Source organism: Tympanuchus pallidicinctus, unplaced genomic scaffold (assembly GCF_026119805.1).
Source record: "Tympanuchus pallidicinctus isolate F22 unplaced genomic scaffold, pur_lepc_1.0 scaffold12, whole genome shotgun sequence".
In the NCBI taxonomy this organism is placed as follows: domain Eukaryota; kingdom Metazoa; phylum Chordata; class Aves; order Galliformes; family Phasianidae; genus Tympanuchus; species Tympanuchus pallidicinctus.
Window position 1 is genome coordinate 268,669 of NW_026294637.1, and position 20,715 is coordinate 289,383.

The 20,715-nt window shown below is 65.2% G+C and overlaps 2 protein-coding genes across 4 annotated transcripts; both read left to right on the plus strand.

Moving 5' to 3' along the window:
- Positions 1–1,108: 1,108 nt before the first annotated feature.
- Positions 1,109–12,844, plus strand: FURIN (furin, paired basic amino acid cleaving enzyme). The gene is made up of 16 exons (XM_052671751.1): positions 1,109–1,226; positions 2,691–3,060; positions 5,865–5,963; positions 6,526–6,621; positions 6,730–6,858; positions 7,119–7,195; positions 7,541–7,629; positions 7,798–7,970; positions 8,732–8,944; positions 9,032–9,132; positions 9,216–9,319; positions 9,407–9,524; positions 10,392–10,571; positions 10,650–10,774; positions 11,025–11,141; positions 11,213–12,844. Exons 2-16 carry the CDS (start codon positions 2,881–2,883, stop codon positions 11,779–11,781), a joined length of 2,370 nt encoding a protein of 789 aa, XP_052527711.1. The 5' UTR covers positions 1,109–1,226; positions 2,691–2,880; the 3' UTR covers positions 11,782–12,844.
- A 2,510-nt stretch (positions 12,845–15,354) lies between these two features.
- FES (FES proto-oncogene, tyrosine kinase) lies at positions 15,355–20,644 on the plus strand. 3 transcript variants are annotated; one of them, XM_052672263.1, is made up of 18 exons: positions 15,356–15,929; positions 16,010–16,183; positions 16,257–16,353; positions 16,544–16,727; positions 17,004–17,141; positions 17,232–17,351; positions 17,419–17,541; positions 17,618–17,804; positions 17,908–17,985; positions 18,208–18,417; positions 18,738–18,860; positions 19,025–19,078; positions 19,160–19,278; positions 19,453–19,547; positions 19,658–19,781; positions 19,850–20,007; positions 20,199–20,321; positions 20,422–20,644. In XM_052672263.1, exons 1-18 carry the CDS (start codon positions 15,504–15,506, stop codon positions 20,562–20,564), a joined length of 2,676 nt encoding a protein of 891 aa, XP_052528223.1. In that variant the 5' UTR covers positions 15,356–15,503; the 3' UTR covers positions 20,565–20,644. The 3 variants fall into 3 exon arrangements, with proteins under 3 accessions (XP_052528222.1, XP_052528223.1, XP_052528224.1); XM_052672262.1 differs by having other exon boundaries at positions 15,355–15,929; positions 19,160–19,547; XM_052672264.1 differs by lacking the exon at positions 15,356–15,929 and having other exon boundaries at positions 16,061–16,173; positions 19,160–19,547.
- The last annotated feature ends 71 nt before the right edge of the window (positions 20,645–20,715 follow it).

Genomic DNA, 20,715 nt, shown 5'->3' on the forward strand with positions numbered 1-20,715 from the left:
TAAGGCGGTGGGACAAGAGGCCTTTGTTGACTCCGCTCTGATGTGTCACGAGGGCCGCATGCCCATGGCTTCATCCCCACCAGGCTGCAGCTGGGGCTCCTCAGCACGGCTCTGAAGCAAAGCCATGGTGCGAGGCTGGGCAGGCTGTGGGGCCGCGTGGGGCCTCTTCTCCCTCTCGGGTGCAGGGTGGATGCGGAGCACTGCAGAGTGGCAGCAGAGCACAGCGGTCACCTGGACCCCGTTCCCGGTGCTGTGCTGTACACTGGAGCTGCCCTGCACCATTAACCTGGTTTAGTGAAGAAAGCGACCCTGTGCCAGATTTTCTGGGCTGTTCTGAGCATCGCAGTTACCAAGGTGACTGCTTCCTGTGCGATTGCCTCTGCTCCGCGATGCGATCGGGGTATCTCGGTGACTTCCTCCTCTGCCAGGAGATATAAGGGCTGCTCCTATCGGACGCCTGCAGAGCCCTCTGCAGCAGGGAGCATCCAGGTCAGTCCGGGGCCGCCGCTTTCTGCTCTGGCGCTGCCTTTGGCACTGCTCCTGGCACGCACTGCCGCGCATGGGGGGCTGCAGCGCGGGGCTGTGAGCGCAGCCGGGACGCTGCAGCCTGTCCCCCGGGTGGAAGGGTCTCTCCTGGAAGCAGAACCTGCCGGAAGGTTCTTTGGCGGATGGACTTTTCCAACCTCAGTGATGCCGTGGTGCTTTCTGGTCCTTTCCAGCCGAACCCCGAGATTCCTCGCTCAGCTTCGGGCAGCGCTCCCCGCGGGCTCCCGGCCGGCGCGAGGCGGTTCCGCTCCCGGGCTCCGTCCGTCCGCCGCCCCGGGAGACCGTCGTCGGCTCCGAGCCCCGGCCTCGCGCCGGAGGCAGCCGGGCCGCACGCGGGGCCGGGCCCGGGGCCGGCAGCGCCGGTGCCGCGGCGGGGCGGGCGGGGCGGGCGGCGGTGACGGCATCCGGCGGCGCCCGGCGGAGCGGCGGCCGTGCCGCGCCGTGCCGTGCCGGGCCGGGCCGGGTGAGCCGTGGCGGCCGAGCCGAGCGGGGCCGAGCGGGCGGCGCTGACAGCTGCGCGAGGTAAACAAGCGGCCCCGCCGCCCGCCCCGGCCGCCCCTGCCTGGGCCGGGCCCGGCTCCGGGGCGGGCGCTCGGGGTTACCCCGCGCCGTGACGCGGCGCCACCGACAGAAGGGCCCGGGCCGCCGGCGGGACGGGAGAGCGAGGCGGCGCCGCCGCGGTAAGGGCCGGGGGCGGCCGGGCCGGGTCTGACAGCTCCGGGCGGGGGGCGCTCGGGGGCGGCGAGGCGGCGGGGGGAGGAGGAGGAGGAGGAGGAAGAGAAGGAGGAGGAGGCGCCGCGGCCACCCGGAGCCCCTCGGGCGGGCGCCGTCACCTCCACTCCGCCCCGCGCCGCCCCCGCCGCCCGCGGGGTGAGATCCGCCCGGCCGGGTCCCGGCGATCCGCTCCACGGCCCCGCGGGGCGCTCCGGGCCCGAGGCCGCGTCGCCGTTCGTTGCCCCGGGGCGGACGGAGCGCTGCGGGTGCGGAGCTTCGGGCTGCGGGCAGAGGTCCGGGCGGGCGGAGGCGTCCCGCCGCGCTTCCCCGTGCAGCGGTGGCCTCGGGGCGCGGCGCCGGAGGGCTGCCCGGTGCGCGGTGCCCGGTGCGCGGTTCGGGGCGGGGGATGGACGCCGGCACGCGGAGTCCCCTCGGGCTTTCCACCGCTCCTCTTCGGCCGCTGTTCACCTCCTCCGGGGCTCGGGGAGCGCTGCCCAGTGCGAGCTGTGCTTTAGGCCGTGGCGCAGCCCCGGACCGCGGCTCCAGCCCGGCGTCGTGCTGCTGTGCTGCTCCGGGCACCTTCGTGGGCTGCCGAGGGGCTCCGCGCTGTGCTGTGGCATGACACGCTCTGCCTGCGGCCCCAGGTGCTGCCCGGACTCTCGCTCCCACTCTGACACCTCTGGTGACCTCCCTGCACCCCCAAGTATCTCCTGGCTGTGCGGTGCTGCCGGAGGTGATAGTGCACCTTTTTCCTGGTCCCTCTGCCTGTTTCCTCCCTGTTTTGGAGATGAGTCACACCGGTGTCACCATGTTCTGCTCCCGGGGAAGGGCAGAGCTGTGGATGGTGATAGGCAGCATAGCACTGTTGGACGGATTGTTGCCTGCTAGCGAGCTGCTGGGCCTGGGGTGCTGCGAGCTGAGCGCAAGGGCTGCTGCAGCTTCTCCTCCTTCTGCTGTCCTGTTTTTCCCACTGCAGCTCGTGTGTTTCTGTCTGGGAGTCCCCTGTGTGCCCTTGGCCAGGGAACCACCCCCCCGTGCCGGAGGTCCCTGAGTTCAGGCATGCTGGGGTGGGGGCTGCAGTTGCTCCCCCTCTGGGAACTGGTGCTCAGGTCCTCAGCACAGCACCTGGAGCATCTCTTTGTGCCTCCTGGCACAAGGCTGGCAGGGCTCACCTGGCAGCTCCCCACCCCGTGCCCTGTCCATGCTAGGTGGCAGCAGGAAGCACGGGCTCTGTTTCCTCCACTCTTTCTGTGCCCGTCTCGCACTCTGCCTTCCATGTTTGTGAGCTTAGAGCATAAGTACACATTGGGCAATGAGTGAGGTAAACAACAGCTCTGTGCCGCTGCGGAGCCCTTCTGGTAGTCCTGGAACCACGGGCCGCAGCAGGGCTGGCGGAGCCCTATCCTGCTCTGACCTCCCCTCTCCCACAGGCCGTGCTGCCATCCTGCTGCTCTGTGTCCGCTGCTGCCCTCCTGCTGCCGTCACGGCCCCGTCCCCATGGTCTGTTGGGCTGCGCAGGGGCCAGCGGGGCAGAGCGGGGCCCGGTGTGCCGCAGGGCGCTGACGTGGGAGCCGCCGCCGCCTGGACCTCGTGCTGTGGTAGAAGATCCCCGATACTCTGATGGATCTGAGGCCCTGCTCGCTGCTCCTGCTCTGGACTCTGGTGGTTGCCCTCGCTCTCCTGGCCCGAGAGGTGTTGGCGCAGCGCATTTACACCAACACCTGGGCTGTGCTCGTCCCTGCTGGGCCGCTGGAGGCCAACCGGCTGGCCAGGAAGCATGGATTCCTTAACCTGGGCCCGGTAAGTCCCTGGCTCCCCTTTTGCCGTGGGAATGATGTCCTCCATCGCCCTGCTGCGGTCCAGGCAGGGGACAGCACGGCATAGCATAGCATGTGCTGCCTGTGGGAGGTGGAGGGGGGAAAAGCCCATCCCAGATTGGGGGTGCTGAGGTCGCTGTACGTTGCTGAAGGCGAGAGGGTCTGACAGCACCGCGTGTCCTTGGCCCTTGCGCTGCCCTTCTGCAGTCCTGTGTCAGCAGGTCCCGCCACGCTCGGCTTTCTCTGCTGTCAGCCAGTGTGGGAACGGGGCTGTGTCAGTGCCATCCCTGCAGCTGCGTGGGCAGTGCTTGGGGAGTGTGGGACTGTGTTCCTCGTGGTCCTGGGTGTTCCCTGGGTCTCAGCTCTTCATACTGGCTGTGCGCTGTGCTCTGTGGAGCTGTGGGCAGGACGCACGACCCTGTTGTGTGTCATGTGCCGTTCTCATTGGCCAGGCCCTATGGAGCCATTGGGGTGGAGGGAGCTGGGTGCTGCCACATGGAGCCTGGGGTGAACCGTGGGGCCAGGTTGGACTGATGGGAGCTGTGAGGTTGGTGTGAACGGTGGAACCGGCAGCTGGCGGATCAGAGCCTTGTGGTTCCGCTGGCACCGTGTGGTGCGGTGTGGATGCTGGGGTGAACGCTGCGGCCCCGGCACACACAGCCCACTCTCCCAAGGTCAGGCACTTGGCTGGGCCACGCTGGCTCCCGCAGGAAGGAAGCGAGGGGTGAAATCCCAGAGGAAGTTGCACAATTTGTGGCTGCGGTGTCAGGACCTCGGTGGGAGCCAGCTGCTGGGAGTGTGGGAGGATGACCGCCATGGCAGCTGGCTGTGACTCGTCCTGCCACCCGAACGTGGCCCTGGCATGGCTGTGGGTGCAGCTTGTTCAGGGAGCCTGCGGTCCTTCTGTGCGCGTTGGGAAGAAGGGTGTGTATCAGGCTCTTCAAGAAGAGATCTGGGCTCATTCTGGCAGACCGGGTCCTGCCGAGACCCCTGAGAATGAGACATAGGGCTGAGCTGCCTTCAGCCCCCTGGCTCCCAGCCTGCCTAGCGCTGAGCTGCGGTGGAGCAGATGCACAGCAGAGCCCCCAAAAGGAGATGTGGGCTCAGCTGAGCCGGAGGCGCGGGTCTTGGCACGTCTCTGCTGCCACCAGGAGCCCATCCTGATGTCTGTGCTGTGGGATGGGGCTGGAAGCGGGGGGTGTCTGAGTGCTCACACCGTGCTCCACAGAAGTTGTTCCTGGGGTGCTGGTGCTGCGGAACAGGACGCGACTGGGAGGGGTGGGAGGAGCAGGCTCTAATGACTGCGCCCCAGGGAGAGCCCGAATTTGTGTCTGGGAGGACCCTGCCCTCCGTGGGGGCCGAGGCGCTGCCCTCAGAGATGTGCTGTCCTGCTGAGCCCAGCCCCACCTCTGCCCGCAGAGCCGGGGTGGGCGGCAGCCCCGGGACTGCGGCACCCTGGGCCAGCAGGGACGGAAGAGCCAGGAATGGACTGCAGTCCGCAGACATGCGCCTGGGGCCAGTGGCCTTGCAGAGCTCCAAATGGATGGTGGCTGTAGGATGGGGACAGAGGCCAGGGACGGGCAGTATGGGGTGAGCTGGGGCACCGCTCGTACAGGATGAGCACTGACATGCAGAGCAGTGGGGCTGCATGGGGCTGGGGGCAGCGCCGTCCTTGCTGAGGACAGGAGCCGTGGGGATTAGGATGGCAGCGCGTGGGCTGGCGGCTCCTGGCTGTCACCGCAGCGCCTGTGCAGACCTCATCCAGCCGAGTGAGCGGGCAGAGCCACGCTCTCCTTGCGGAACAATCGGGGCTCTGTTCGTGCCTGTGGAGGGATGAGGGCGTTGGGAGCCAGCCTGGCACAGAGGTGTCTCACCCCAGATGTGCGGGGTGAGTGATTCCCCAGCCTGGACAGGGCCTTGTCTTGCTGCCTATGACTCCAGGCAGAGTGGGGGAGTGGGTTGAACGTGCCCCTCCACAGGTGCCGAGGCGTGTTCCTGTACCCTGAAGAGCACCGGGAGGCTTTGGGATGAGATGTGGCGCTTGGGGTTTGCTGCCTCTGAGGTCGTGGGTGCCTCTGAGCCACGCAGGGCGTCCTTCCTATCGCTGCCTGGCTTGGGCTGGCTGTGTGCTGGCCAGGATGATGACACACATGTGCGGAGGTCTGATAAGCACTTAGGGCTGTCCTTAAAGGTAACCAAGCTTCTGCTGCAGCCTGGGGTGCTCAGAGAGAGGATCATCCTCCCCCTTCAGCCCTCAGCAGTCTGTGTGGTGGGGTTATGCCCTGGCTCCCAGCAGGCAGGTAAAAGCACAGCCTCTCTCCGCCACATGGCCTGCAGGACATGCAGGAAGGGGTGAGGACATGGCAGGACTGGAGAGGGTTTCAGGTTTAAAAATAACTGGTGGGGAGGCCGGAAGGCATCCTGGGCCAGCTGGGGCCGTGCCGGTGGCTGTGTAGCTGCCCTGAGCCTAAGCCATGCTCTTATATCTGGGGGCTGATGTGGGACAGCATTGCATGGCTCCGTAGCTGTCAGTGTCTGTCCTGGGTGGGACAACTGTGTGACCCTTTGCCCCAGGACAGATACGCAGATTAGGAACCAGAGCTTCCTGGGTGCTCAGAGAGTGTCCTGTCTTAGGCAAACATAAGGAAGAACTGAGACTCAGCTCCCCCTGCCCTGGCTGCAGCTTGGTTGGACTGTTAGATACTTACTGGTATTTGGGGCTGAGGGTGCCAGTGGGGGATGGGGAAGCTGGCGCTCATATCCGTCCTATTCCTTCTTCTGCTCCAGATTTTTGGTGACTATTACCACTTCCAGCACCGCGGCGTGGTGAAGCGCTCCCTTTCACCCCACCAGCCCTGGCACAGCCGTTTGGCAAGGGAGCCACAGGTAGGTGGGGGGGCTGCCTGTGGGACCCCTCGCCCAGCATGAGGCCAGCACTTGGCACAGAATGGGGTGAGCTGCCTCGATGCTGTGCGTTCAGAGGTCAGGGAGAGCCAGGGAGCCTGGCATGTGGCCAGCAAGGACGGAGGGAGGCAGACCAATACTGCTGCCTGCAGGCTGCCGTGGGCGCAGACAGCCATGGCCCCCTGGAGGGCCTTCCTTCCCCTTGCTTGGGGCTCCCAGCATGGCTCTGTGGCAGGATGGAAGCCATCCCCATGCTCTGGCTGCAGCCCAGTGGCCGGGCACATGTGCTGCCTGCCTGCCCTGGGTGCAGCAGGGCGTGCGGCGTGGCGGCTGCCAGGTGCTCTGTGCTGTGCAGAGCTTGGTGCTCTGCCTTGCGTGCTCCGCTGGAGCAGAGCTGGTGTCAATGAGGCTGAGGGCAGGGGAGGCCAGGACGGCCCTGGGCCCTTGACTGGTTGGAATGCTGCAGCGCTGGCACTGTTGGCTGCTTTCTGGGCACAAGGAGGGCAGCGGGAGCAGGGGGAGCCTCATGCCCTCTCTGTGCCAGGTGCACTGGCTTGAGCAGCAGGTGGCGAAGCGCAGGACCAAGCGAGACATTTTCATGGAGCCCACAGACCCCAAGTTCCCGCAGCAGTGGTACCTGGTGAGTGTGGAGTGAGGGGTGCGGAGGTGGCAGCTGCTCTTGGCTGTGATGCTCATCGCAGCACCAGCAGTTGGGCATGGCTGACAGTGTCAGGACTTCTTTCTGCAGTACAACACAAACCAGCGGGACCTGAACGTGCGTCAGGCCTGGGAGCAGGGTTACACAGGCAAGGGCATTGTGGTTTCCATCCTGGATGATGGCATTGAGAAGAACCACCCTGACCTGGAGGCCAACTACGTAAGTGTGGGGCAATCCCTGGGTGGTGCACAGGAGCCTGTGCAGGGCTGGTGCCTGCTCACTGCAGCTCCAGAGCTGCATGGTGGAGGTGCAGGGTTCATGCCTGCCATGGGGGCGTGTAGGGTACAGCAACAGGGGCGAGTCAGAAACCTGCTTCCTGACTCAGCCCAGCAGTGGGGCATGTGGTACCAGCATGGCACCGGGGCGGTGGGACTTGCTGGCCAAGGCAGGCACTTCTGACTGCCAGATCTGCCTTCCAGGATCCAGGGGCAAGCTTTGATGTCAATGACCAGGACCCAGACCCACAGCCCCGTTACACACAGATGAACGACAACAGGTGAGGGTGGCAGAGCCCAGGTATAGCCAGTCCTCAGTGGGCAGCACTAGCGCTTATGGATTTCAGGAGGGTGTGGGGGTGGTGCCCCATGCAGAACCCCCCCTCGTTTTCTGATGTCAGTAACGTCCTTCGGGACCACCCAGAGCTGGCACCGACTGTGCTGTGCCCCTCCCCAGAGCAGGGCAGGCAGAGCTCTGCAGTGCCCATTTCTGTGGGTTGGGCTTTGTCAGCCGCTCCATCTGGGGGAATGGAGACAGTTTGGGTGCCAGTCCCACCATCTGCAGCTGGTGTTCAGCACCGTGCACTCGCTGCCCACCTGAGTGCTTGGTGCTGTTCTAACTGCAGGCACGGCACTCGCTGCGCTGGGGAAGTCGCTGCTGTAGCAAACAATGGGATCTGTGGCGTCGGTGTGGCTTACAATGCCCGGATTGGAGGTGGGTGCCACCCTGTGATGCATCAGGAGCAGAGCCTGCAGCAGGTGCCTGCTCCCTCGGTGCTGCCACCAGGGCAGCCTGCAGCTCCAGCAGCATGGAGAGCTCTCGCTGGTGGCACCTCTGCCCCGTGGAGCGTGGCCACCCGTGATGTCTGCTCTCTGGCCCTAGGTGTGCGCATGCTGGATGGGGAGGTGACGGATGCTGTGGAGGCCCATTCCCTGGGCCTCAATCCCAACCACATCCACATCTACAGTGCCAGCTGGGGCCCTGAGGATGATGGCAAGACGGTGGATGGCCCGGCCCGGCTGGCAGAGGAGGCCTTCTTCCGAGGGGTCAGCCAGGTGAGCGTTGGTTTCCTGGGGCCAGCTGAGCTCCCCAGGCCTCCAGTGTTGTCACAGCCTTCCTGCTGTGAGCTGTCTCCTGGCCCATCTCTGGGATCAGGCTCTGTTGGTTTTTCTGGTTCTTCCTGCACTGCAGCTCTGAGTCAGGGCCCATCCTGCTCAGGATACTCCTCTCTCCAGAGCCGCCCTGTTCTCTGTGCTCTGAAAGCTCACATGAAGCAGGGCAGTACCTCCCCGGAGCCCCGCTGGGCCCTGCCTGGCTCTGCACCACTCACCTCACCCCTGCCACCACCCGTCCTTCCCTACTGTCCCCAGCTGTCAGCTCAGCCTCAGCATAGCTGTGGTGCAATTCTGTGCTGCATTCTGCCTGGGATTCCCCACATGGAAACGTGGGCACGCTGCTGGCAGATCCCCACACAGCGTCAGCTCTGCCCCACGCACCGTGAACAGAGCCACGGCACTCAGTAACGCTCTGCAGAGCTGCCGTGGGGCTGCAGGGTGCTGTGAGTTGCACATAACCGTGCAGCCAGCCTGGGTGATTTCTGAGCAGAGGAAGACATCTGTTCTTGGGCAAATCAATTCTGCAGCGCCTCCGCCAGCGATGCCACCCAGGGCAGCTCCTGTGTCCACGTCCTGCCGCATCAGCCGGGAGCGCCGTGCCTCTCGCTGGATCCCAGCTGCCTGCCATGCTCTGTGGTGCTCAGCGTGCCACGAGCTGCATGCTGCACAGGCACCAGTGCTTACTCTGCCTTTGTTGTCAGGGACGTGGGGGGCTGGGCTCCATCTTCGTCTGGGCATCTGGAAACGGGGGCCGCGAACACGACAGCTGCAACTGTGATGGTTACACCAACAGCATCTACACACTGTCCATCAGCAGCACAACACAGTATGGCAACGTACCCTGGTACAGCGAGGCCTGCTCCTCCACCCTCGCCACCACTTACAGCAGTGGCAACCAGAATGAGAAGCAGATCGTGAGTGCCCCGAGGGGCTGTGGGCTTGGGGCACGTGGGACGGACTGGGGAAGCACGGCACCACCTTAGCGGGTCTGTTCCTCGCAGGTGACGACTGACCTGAGACAGAAGTGCACTGAATCGCACACGGGGACGTCGGCCTCGGCACCTCTAGCTGCTGGGATCATTGCTCTTGCCCTGGAGGCAAAGTAAGGCTGGGCGTGGAGCAGGGCCGGGCTGGGGGCTGCAGGGGTGCCTCGTGCTGGTGCCTAAGCCTCTTGTCTCCCCGCAGCAAGAACCTAACCTGGCGGGACATGCAGCACCTGGTGGTGCAGACCTCGAAGCCGGCGCACCTCAATGCCAATGACTGGGTCACCAACGGCGTTGGCCGCAAAGGTACCGGGGGGCGGGGGCTCGGTGCCCACTACAGCCCTGGGGCTCAGGAGGCCTCAGGGTGCAGCACTTACCCTGCTGTCCCTACAGTCAGCCACTCCTACGGCTACGGCCTGCTGGATGCTGGGGCCATGGTGAGCCTGGCCAGGAATTGGATCACAGTGGGACCCCAGAGGAAGTGTGTCATGGACATCCTCACGGAGCCCAAGTAAGGGCTGGTGAGCCCAGGCAGCCACTGCTTGGCATCTGCCCCGTGCGCGGCCCTGTGCAGGAGCCAAGAGACGCTTAGCACCAGGAAGGGAGCGGGGGGTGCTGGGCTCTGCTGCTGGGCAGGGCCGGGGAGCGCAGAACTGCCAAACGCTGCAGCCGGGCTGGGCAGGGTGCAGCCAGGAGGCTTCTGGGCTGGGACGCCGCGGTTTTGGGAGCAGCCAGTGCGAGTCATCACCAGACAGAGGGGCTTTCAGGGGTCAGACAGAAGCTCCTTTTACTCCTGCTTGGCCACCGCTGCAGCACAGCATCTGCTGAGTCCCGTCTGCGGCCAGGGCGGTACCGGGCCTGGGGGGCAGGCCCTGGGCTGGGGGAGGCATGGCCCTGTCTCTGCTGCTGCCCTGCCCTGCTCCCCTGGGCCTGGGCCCTGTGGGCAGGCGCCAGCCCCTTCCCTGCCCATCCCAGCTCCGTGTGGCCGCGTCCTGTGCCAGCAGCAGGGCTGGCAAGCTGCGGGCCATGGCGGGCCGTGCCTGTCCATCCCTGGCTGCACTGCACGGGGGTGGAGCTGGCCCCTGGCTGCTGAAGAAAGGCCCCATTCACAGCTGGCACAGAGTGCGATTTAACGCGTGCTCAGCAGAGCAGAACCCTCCTTGCCCCTGGTTTCCTGGGAGTTGGGATGTGCTGCCCGGTTGCTGCTTCGTGCCCCATCCTGGCGGTGGAGAGAGGCTGTCAGCTGCCCCGGGATTATCTGCAGCTCCACCACTTGGCGTGGAGCTGGAGAGCGGCTGGGAGCTCCTGGGGACACACGAAGCCCTGCACACTGCCGCTGCCTCACTGGGGGCACTGGGTTCACGCTGTTCCTCGGCAGGGACATCGGGAAGCGCCTGGAGGTGCGGCGGAAGGTTGACGCCTGCTTAGGGAAGGCCAACTACATCAGCCGGCTGGAGCACGCACAGGCCCGGCTGACGCTGTCCTACAACCGGCGGGGGGACCTGGCCATCCACCTCGTCAGCCCCATGGGCACCCGCTCTACCCTCCTGGCCGCCAGGTCGGTGCCTGGGCAGTGGGATGGCAGCTGGCAGCGGGTGCCCAGCTGTATGACCCACACCATCTCCTCTCTCCCCAGGCCCCATGACTACTCGGCCGATGGCTTCAATGACTGGGCCTTCATGACGACGCACTCGTGGGACGAGGATCCCTCTGGGGAGTGGCTGCTGGAGATTGAGAACACTAGTGATGCCAACAACTACGGTAGGGCTCGGCAATGGGAGCAGTGCCTGCATCCTGCTGGCACCTGGTGCTGTTCGGTGACTGGGTTGGGGAGGAGACAGAGCTGCTTTGGTTGCTGGGGCTCTGAGGTGGCCTGTCCCCCGCAACCGCATTTGTGCTTGTTCATGGAGGTGTCCCCGTGGCCCTCGTGCTGCCCTGGTGGTGTTGGTGCCCACCCTCCCTGTATGAGGTCGATGGGTGCGCTGCTGGTGCTCACCCCGTGTTGTTCCAGGCACGCTGACCAAGTTCACGCTGGTGCTGTACGGGACGGCCACCGACCCCCCTGGACTCTCCAACCAACTGGAGAGCAGTGGTTGCAAGACCCTGACCCCCAGCCAGACCTGCGTGGGTGAGTGCAGGGTCCCGTGTGGGTATGGGTGTGCGGATGACCCCCTCGGTGCTGACCCTTCTCTTCTTCAGTCTGTGAAGAGGGATACTACCTGCACCAGAAGAGCTGCCTGAAGCGCTGCCCCCCCGGCTTCGCACCTGGCGTGCAGAGCACACACTACAACCTGGAGAACAGCATGGAGCCCATCACACCCCAGCTCTGCCTGCCCTGCCACCCCTCCTGCGCCACCTGCACAGGGCCCGGCCCCAACCAGTGCCTGACCTGCCCCGCGCACTCCCACTTCAGCAGCTTGGACCTCTCCTGCTCCCACCAGACGCAGAGCAGCCGTGCATCCCCTGCCCTGGCAGAGGGTGAGGGGCAGCCTGAGGCCCCCCCTCCAGCCAACCCGCTCGTCCTCATTGCCAGCCTCAGCTGCGTTCTCATCGTTGTCATCTTCATCACCGTCTTCCTGGTGCTGCAAGTGCGCTCCGGGTTCAGCCTGCGGGGCGTGAAGGTCTACGCCCTGGACAGCGGCATCATCTCCTACAAGGGGCTGCCCTCTGACATCTGGCAGGAGGAGGGCCCTTCCGAGTCGGACATTGAGGAGTGCGAAGTGCACAACGAGAGGACTGCCTTCATCAGAGACCAAAGTGCCCTTTGATGAGCCCTCCGCCCCTCCCTTCTCCTCCCGGCACCTCGGGGCCGGGGCAGGTGAGGCCGAGGGGCCTGGACTCTGCCCCCGTCCCCCTCCGCGGCATTCTGGGCTCCTCACCGCTGGAACCGTCCTCAGCCCTGCGCCGTCCCCGTCCCAGACCATCTCTCACAGCCTCGTGTCCGGGCCGTGCCCTGTGCTGGTGTGTGGCCAGACCCTGATGCCGCCTCTGTGCCGGCAGCCACGTTCCTTACCCTGGGCCGGCGGTTGCTGGGGGCCACACGAGGCTGCAGGGATGGGAGCTGGGCGCCCTCGTTGGTGTTGCCCTGACTGGGCTACCTGAGGCTCCCCGCCACCTCCCCAGGGCCTGTCTGCCTCCACCCGTGCCCTTCAACAGCAATAATGGCCAGGCCTCAGCCCCCTACCTCCTTGCCCGCTGCTGCCTGTCCCACCACAGCCACCTGCAGCGCAGATCGGAGCCCAGTGATGGAGGGCGTGGGCATGGCAACGCCTTCCCCAAGGCTGTGCCCTCAGTGCAGAGAGGGCCCCCCGCTCAGCAGCAGCCCCTGTTCTGCCCCGGGCAGGGCTGCGGTGCTGCTGGGTCTGTTGGGCAGCATTGGTGCCCCCCGTACCCGGCTCTGACGCACCCTGAGAGGGCCGGGCAGAGCCTACTGTGCTGGCAGCCCCTGCCCCACCGCCCCGGCCCCGATGTGCCTTTCCCCCACTTGGTGACAATCCGTTCTGTTCCCCCCCGGAACCCCAGGCACCCCCCACCCTCAGCACACTCCCTGCACGGTGGGGGTCGGTGCCGCCTGCCCCTTGGCCGTCCACCACCGCTGCACACCGGGGCCGTGGCACGGGCTCCTGCCTGCCCTATGCCAACCCTGGCCCATGGACGGAGCTGCTGGCAGGGGGGCACAGGACTATTTTTCTATAATAACTTTTTGGTGCACAGTAATTTTTTCTTGTAATTTAATCAGCCGGGAGCTGCCTCCTGAGCCCATTTTTAATTTAATGGATGTGGATATAACGCTAGAGAGACTGAGTTATTAAATGTTCAGAACTATGCAAACCAGCTCTGCTGCCTGTGCTATGTGTCCTGCTGCCCCGAGGTTGTGGGGGCCCTGGGCAGGGCTGAGACCAACCCCACTCCCCTTCCTCCCCCCCAGAGCTGGGGGCTGGGGGCTGAAGGTGTGCTGGCACCCAGGTGGCACTCATCCCACTCACCTGAGTGACGGGAAGCAGCTTCCAATCATAAACCTGTGGTGAGGGGAGCTAATTTTGGCTGCAGCGAGGTGGGGCAGCAGGGTGCAGAGCTCACGCTGCAGCAACGTGCCCAGTGCAGCCCCTTCAGCTGCAGCACGTTGCCCATGGGCAGCCTGGGGTGAGTAGCCAGGTGTCCCCAGCCCTGCTCCCACTATGGATGCGCTGCGTGCTGCAGGCAGAGCCAGACCCAACCTCACTGTGCCCCTGGCCCCAGGGCAAGCCCTGAGCTGCATCCCTCACATGCTTGCATGGAGGCAGCTCCTCTCTGCAGAGCCTCTCATGCTCCTGGCCACAGCATCTTCCTGTGGTCACGAGCAGTTCTCTGTTGTGCGCACGTGGCTGCGGGAGCTGCTGCCATGGCTCTCTCCTCTCTCTCCTGCCTGGAGCTGTGCTGCAGCCACGCACCTGCTGCCATCAGTGAAGGCTGCACAGGGCTGAGATGGTGGCTCCAGGCAGGAGCAAACGGGCACTGCAGGTGGGATTTGGCCACTGGCTGTGCAGTGCCTGTGCAGCCCCGTGCAGCAGAGCAGCACCGAGCTCTGCTGTGAAAGAAGAGATGAAGGATGTGAAACTGGGTGAGCTGCAACGCAGCCCGCAGTGACCTTCCTGCTGCAGGCAGCGGTCAGGGCTGCTGGAGAGCAGGGCTGTCTGCAATCATGGTCACGGATAGGGCCCTGCAGCTCAGCCGTCCTCACAGACATGGCACAGTCAGATCCCAGCCCTGTGCAGCTCAGTGCCCAGTGCCAGCAGGGACAGCCTGCTCTGCGTAGGAGAAGCCAGGCAACGCTGGGCTGGGATAAGTTGTGAGTTGGCACAGCGCTCGCTGAATGTGAGCAGATGCTGCAGATGTCCAAGGAGCAAGTTGTGCACACGGATGCTGCTATATGACCAGCAGCTCAGAAAATAAAACCATTCCTGGATGGGCTTTGGGGTCAGGCAGCGGTGGCTGGAGGCAGGTCAGCATGTGCCACTGCACAGAGCAGCTGCAGTGCTTCTGCTCTGACCCTGAAATGTGCCGTGAGAAACGCTGTTTTCATGGTTGACCAGAACCAACGGTGCCCAGGAGCTCCAGCAGCACGGTGTGCCATGCTGTGCCGTGCCGTGCTGCCCAATGCTGCACTTGATGCGTTGTGACACTGTTGTCTTCCTTGGTTGTGACCACCGAGGCATTGCTCAACCATGAGAAGGCAAGTCAGGAACTTCCTTACGAAGTGGAAATAACTTACTCGTATCTTGCAGGTGACCACAGTATCACCTTAGGGCCAGAAGGCACCGCTTGGCAGAGGAGGGGCTTCCAATGAGGCTGCTGGGCTAGGCTGCAGCTGGGGCACATGCAGCAGTGCTGAGGGGTGAAGCCTTGCAGTCTGCCCACGGCTGCAGGCACCCTGGGAGCATCACAGTGTGCTGAGGCACTGCTCCTTGAGTGCCCGTGCATGAGCTGCCGTGTCTGAGGGCCATGCTCGAGGGGTGGCGTTAGAATGGCCCCCTTCCATAGTGCTGCACAGAGCCCTGGGTGCCTCACCAGCCCCTGAAGCGGGGACAGGGAGAGCGGCTGCAGGCACAGGGATGGCTGAAAAGGCTTTGCTGGGTCAAACCCCTGAGGGGCCTCGGCTGAGGATGGGGTCCACAAGGGCAATGCATGGCAGCCTGGCCCAGCCAAAAACGATGCCTGGGTTCCTGCAGGGCCAAATCCTGCAGAGAAAGGCCTTGGTGCACGATCGTTAGCAGCGGCAGCGGGGCTGGGGGCTGACAGCCGCAGTGAGGCTGCGTGACACAGTTGGCCCCGAATATGGCAGACTGGCAGGGAGGGGAGGAAGCGCAGGAAATCTCGCAATGGCTGTATGGTCAGTGCAGGGTTTCCTGTTCCTCTCCGGGTGCCGGAGCTGCGTCAGGTCAGTTGCACCGGCCCCAGCCTCAGGAACACACCAGCACCAGCGCTGCAGCGGGGACCTGGCGGCACACGCAGGTTGGAGGCACCGTGCCCAGCAACACGCTGACGGGATGGGGGACCCTTCTGTAGGGCTGGGGGGGTTACTGCCCCGTTCCTCCATTGGGTTGTACTCTGTGCTGGGACATCTCGTACTGTGTGGAGCTGGGCTGCAGCACCCTCCCGCTGCTGGCTGCTCCACTGCTGCACGGCTGAGCACCCCAGGGCCATGCGCAGGGACACCTCCAGCCTTGGCACTTTCCCCCAGGGCTCGGCGCCCCGTTCCCCTCACTGCCTGGCTGTCCCTGACATAGGCACAGGGGTGACCCCGTGTTGGGGCAGGATGGGGTCAGAGCTGCTGGAGCCGCGTGGGGGCATGGTGGGGGCACAGTGGGGGCACCGTGCCACTGCTCTCGGTCACATGGCAGAGTGATGCAGGTTTTTGACCCCGTGCTTCCTTGCTTCCTTCTCCCTGGCACTGTCCCTGCGGCAGCCCACGTTCCATGTTGGGTGCAAGCAGCCTTCCTAGATGCTTTGAATGTGTTTTGCAAGGCAGATTGTGCAGGGCACAGTCTGCCCCCGGCAACACAGCCCCAGGGCTGGCCAGGGGCGCAGCTGTGGGGGGGGCATGGGAAGCAAAAGGGCCCTGGCCATAGCTGAGCACCATGTGGGCTTCAGAACTGCACAACACAGCTCAGGCTGCCCAACTGCAACTCTGCAGCCCCATCCCACCAGTGCCATGGGCTTTGGGCCGGAGCTGTGGTGCCCGAAGGGGCACAGTGCGCTGCTGCAGCTGCAGGACAGTGAGCTGCGCCTCCTGGAGCTGATGAAGAAGTGGATGTCACAGCGTGCCAAGAGCGACCGGGAGTACGCGGGGATGCTGCACCACATGTTCTCTCAGCTGGAGAAACAGGAGGGCCTGGGGCAGCTCCGTGCCACCGACCACAGCAGCCGGATCGGGGAGGTAGGGACAATTCAGTGCAGCCCCAGACCCGGCACAAGCAGACGGCCATCCCCACGCTGTGCTGACACCCTGTCCTGCAGTCGTGGTGGATCCTGGCGAGCCAGACAGAGACACTGAGCCAGACGCTGCGGCGGCACGCGGAGGAGCTGGCAGCAGGGCCGCTGGCCAAGCTGAGCATGCTGATCCGTGACAAGCAGCAGCTTCGCAAGGCCTTTAGTGAGCAGTGGCAGCAGCTCAGCCAAGAGTACGCCCGGGTAGGGCCCTATGGGCAGTGGGGGCCTCGACCCTCAGCCTGAACCAGCCCTGCTGACGGCACCTCCTCTGCAGACCACGCAGCAGGAAATGGAGAAGCTGAAGGCACAGTACCGCAGCCTGGTGCGTGACAGCGCCCAGGCCAGGCGCAAGTACCAGGAGGCCAGCAAAGGTGTGTGCCAGCCCCATCCCCACACACCCCCTGCCGTGCCCTGCCGTGTCCCCCACCAGTTCCCCTTGAGCCCCACCGGCATGCCGGGGACATCCAGACCCCCCGCAGCCCTATGGGGCCCCATGGCACAGCCCTGGGGATGCAGCGGGAGTGCTGAGGGGAGGGCGTCTCCCACGGCATCTCCCTGCAGACAAGGAGCGGGAAAAGGCGAAGGAAAAGTACGTGCGCAGCCTCTGGAAGCTCTATGCCATGCACAACCAGTATGTGCTGGCTGTACAGGCGGCCGCGCTGCACCACCAGCACCACTACCAGCGTGCGCTGCCCACCCTGCACGAGTCCCTCTACAGCCTGCAGCAGGAGATGGTCCTTGTTCTGTAAGAGCCCTGCACCCCGCTGCTCCACCCCAGCAATCCCTCTCTTCCTGCACCCTTTTTGCCCTCAAGAGCTGGAGATGTTCCCTCCCCCTCCGGCCTCAAGCGCTGTCCTCATTGCCTGCCCCATGCACGTCCTTTCCCTGGCACCGAAGCCATCACAGATGGGGTCAGAGCTATGTGGCTGGGGCTGTGTGCACCCCAGGAGCAGCCATCCCAGGCACTGGGGGGCCATGGGGCTCAGGAGGGTGGCAGCTCCCAGCACATGCGTCCCTGCAGGAAGGAGATTCTTGGGGAGTACCATAGGATCAGCAGCCTGGTGCAGGAAGACGTGCTGGCCATCCACCAGGAGGTTGCCCACGCCATCGAGATGATCGACCCCACCACTGAGTACAGCAGCTTTGTTCAGTGCCACAGGTACGGCGGCTTGGCTGTGAGCAAGGTGCAGCACAGCGTCACTGGGTGGATGCAGCAGAGTAAGCATCAATGCTGCACCGGGTCCTGCAGGTATGACTCTGAGGTACCGCCGGCAGTGGTCTTTGATGAGAGTTTGCTGGAGGAGACAGAGAGCCTGGAGCCAGGGGAGCTGCAGCTGAATGAGCTGACCATTGAGAGCGTGCAGCACTCGTGAGTGTGGCTGGGACACGGGCAGTGGGGGTGGCAGGCACATGGCTCAGCACCCATGTCCCTGCAGCCTGACATCCATCGAGGAGGAGCTGTTGGCCAGTAGGGAGGCAGTGAGCAGCAAGGAGCAGCGGCTGCGGGAGCTGCAGGCTGAGCTGCGGGGCGAGGAGCTGGCACTGAGCCCTGGGGAGCGGTGAGGTGCAGCGGGTGGCAGGGCTGGGCTGGGGGCTGGGTGGGCAGGAGATGAGCCTGCTACATCCCATCCTCAGGGTGCACTTGCTGGGCAAGAGGCAGGGGCTGCAGGAGGCCCAGCAGCAGCTGCAGGGCTGCCTCTGTGCCCAGGCCAAGCTGCAGGCACAGCGGGATATGCTGGCCAACAAGCTGGCAGAGCTGGGCTCAGGGGAGCCCCGTCCCGCCTTACCCCTGCAGGAGGACCAGCAGTCAGTGTCCTCCACGGTGAGTCCCACCCACGGCCACCAGAACCACAGCGCTGGGGCCTGCTGGGCTCCGGTGGCTCCACACCTCGTCCCTCTGGGAAACAGAGCATGTTTTCCCCCAGGATCAGGAGCGCAGTGGGGTGACTGCGCTGGAGACCATCAAGAACCACATCTCGGGCATCTTCGGTTCCAGGTTCTCGGTGAGGCCCTGGACACCTGCAGCCACTCTGACCCTGCTCTGATGAGCCTCCCAGTCCCTCGGCACCCACTGCCCCTCCTGTCCTGCCCTGCAGCCCTGCTTCCATTGCTCTCCAGCCCCGCTCCGCTCCCCACACTGCAGCAGCCCCTCTGTCCTGCCGCCCCTTCCCCCTGCACCGCTGCAGGAGCCGGGGCACGGCTGGACTCACCTCATCTTCACCCAGCTGCCACCTCCCGTGCCCCTCATCCCAGAGGTGCAGAAGCCACTGTGCCAGCAGGCCTGGTACCACGGGGCCGTCCCGCGCTCGGAGGTGCAGGAGCTGCTGAGCTGCAGCGGGGACTTCCTGGTGCGGGAGAGCCAGGGGAAGCAGGAGTACGTGCTCAGCGTGCTGTGGGACGGGCAGCCCCGGCACTTCATCATCCAGGCTGCTGATGTGAGTGAGCGTGGCACCGGGGGAGGCCTGGCAGGGGCAGATGCTGGAGCTGTGCCCTGGATGTGCAGCCACAGGGAGTCGCCCTGGTGTCAGCGCACAGGATGTGTGTGTGTGGCTTGACTCTGTGTGTGTCCTTGATGGACCAAACCTGGAGCATAGAGTGTGAGCCTGCATCATGCATATGGACATGTGCCATGTGAAAGTCTGCAACCTCATGCGTGCACCCCATGCGGTGGCACACAACATGTGTGCGGTCCCCCACGCACGCGTTCCACCACATGGGCACACAGAGGTGACCCCGCAGCCTTCCCTCCCTGCAGAACCTGTACAGGCTGGAGGGTGACGGCTTTCCCACCATCCCGCTGCTCATCGACCACCTGCTGCAGAGCCAGCAGCCCATCACCCGCAAGAGTGGCATCGTCCTGACCAGAGCTGTGCTCAAGGTGAGGGTGGGCAGAGGGAGGCGGCAGCGCCCCGTCAGAGCACAGCCCCGGCAGCTGCCTCCATCCGCCTGCATGACATCTCCGCACGAGGGGGAGCTGCAGGGCAAAGGGAAATGCTGCTGGAGCTGGGGGCTGCTCGCCGACCTCGGGTCTGCTGCCCGCAGGACAAGTGGGTGCTCAACCATGAGGACGTGCTGCTGGGGGAGCGCATTGGCCGGGTGAGCTGGGTGCTGGTCCTGGCAGCGGTACAGCTTGGGAGCCCATTGGCAACTTGCCCACACTTCTGTGTCCCTCGGCAGGGGAACTTTGGGGAGGTGTTCAGCGGCCGCCTGCGTGCTGACAACACCCCCGTGGCGGTGAAATCCTGCCGGGAAACCCTGCCGCCCGAGCTGAAGGCCAAATTCCTGCAGGAGGCCAGGTCTGTGCGGCCATCACTGTCCCGGCCCATCCGTGAGCCCCAAGTACTCGGGGCTGCTCAAACCCGCCGGGATGCAGCGCTGGCTGGGCAGAGTCCCTGGGACAGCCCACAGGCGGCTGTGCTGGGGGCAGATGGGCCCCCGCCCGCCCGCAGTGCCGTTCGTTGTCCCCGCAGGATCCTCAAGCAGTACAACCATCCCAACATCGTCCGGCTCATCGGCGTCTGCACCCAGAAGCAGCCCATCTACATTGTCATGGAGCTGGTGCAGGGTGAGGCCCGCGGCCTCTGCAGCCCTGTGCTGCGTGCCGGCACAGCGCGCTGCTCACCGCAGTGCACCGCAGCAGCCGCCCAACAAGCAGCTCCACGCTCTGCGTTGCAGGAGGGGATTTCCTGAGCTTCCTGCGCAGCGAGGGGCCCCACCTGAAGGTGAGGGAGCTGATCAAGATGACAGAGAATGCCGCGGCGGGCATGGAGTACCTGGAGAGCAAGCGCTGCATCCACAGGTGGGCTGGAGGCACAGGAGCTGGGGCCCCATTAATGGGCGCACAGCTGATGGCCTCGAGCCCCCCAGGGACCTGGCTGCCCGCAACTGCCTGGTGACAGAGAAGAACACCCTGAAAATCAGCGACTTCGGGATGTCACGGCAGGAGGAGGATGGTATCTATGCCTCCACGGGGGGCATGAAGCAGATCCCCGTGAAGTGGACTGCCCCCGAGGCTCTGAATTACGGTATGCGGTGTGGGCACAGCCCGGGCACCGAGCAGGGAGGGGGGGCACTGGGGAGGGAAGCGGGCAGGCTGTGCTGTGGAACGCTGGAGGATGGGTGGCAGCATCCTGCACTCCCTCGGGGCGGTTGGCCGGCAGCTGGGCTCCCACCGGGCGGCGGCGTCATCGTCGCCCACTGCCCACCACATCCCCAGGCCGGTACAGCTCGGAGAGCGACGTGTGGAGCTTCGGGATCCTGCTGTGGGAGGCCTTCAGCCTGGGCGCCGTGCCCTACGCCAACCTCACCAACCAGCAGACGCGCGAGGCCATCGAGCAGGGTGAGCGGGGAGCGCGGCCGGGGGACCTCGAGCCGTTCCCGACGGGACCGCGGGACCGGGGCCGCCGTCCTTCCGCCCCGTCCATCCCTGCCGCCCACAGGCGTGCGGCTGGAGCCCCCCGAGCAGTGCCCCGAGGACGCGTACCGCCTGATGCAGCGCTGCTGGGAGTACGACCCCCGCAGGCGGCCGAGCTTCGGCGCCATCTACCAGGAGCTCATCGCCATCCGCAAACGGCACCGCTGAGCGGCTGCGCCCGCCCGGGCGGCGGGGCCGGAGGCGCGGAGGGCCGCGGTGCGCGGTGCGGAATAAAAGCCGGCTCTGCAGCGCCGCGTCTGTCCTGAGCTCCGCCGGGCGGTGCGGCGCGATCCGGGCTCGGCGCCACCGCTCACCCCCC

Excerpts from the sequence above, each read along its gene's own strand:
- FURIN (XM_052671751.1), top strand. The coding sequence starts at position 2,881 with ATGGATCTGAGGCCCTGCTCGCTGCTCCTGCTCTGGACTCTGGTGGTT. Across the intron at positions 3,061-5,864 it reads GATTCCTTAACCTGGGCCCG|ATTTTTGGTGACTATTACCA; the intron begins GTAAGTCCCTGG and ends CTTCTGCTCCAG. Across the intron at positions 9,133-9,215 it reads GCTCTTGCCCTGGAGGCAAA|CAAGAACCTAACCTGGCGGG; the intron begins GTAAGGCTGGGC and ends GTCTCCCCGCAG.
- FES (XM_052672262.1), top strand. The coding sequence starts at position 15,504 with ATGTGTTTTGCAAGGCAGATTGTGCAGGGCACAGTCTGCCCCCGGCAA. Across the intron at positions 17,142-17,231 it reads AGCTTTGTTCAGTGCCACAG|GTATGACTCTGAGGTACCGC; the intron begins GTACGGCGGCTT and ends CGGGTCCTGCAG. Across the intron at positions 19,548-19,657 it reads TGTCATGGAGCTGGTGCAGG|GAGGGGATTTCCTGAGCTTC; the intron begins GTGAGGCCCGCG and ends TCTGCGTTGCAG.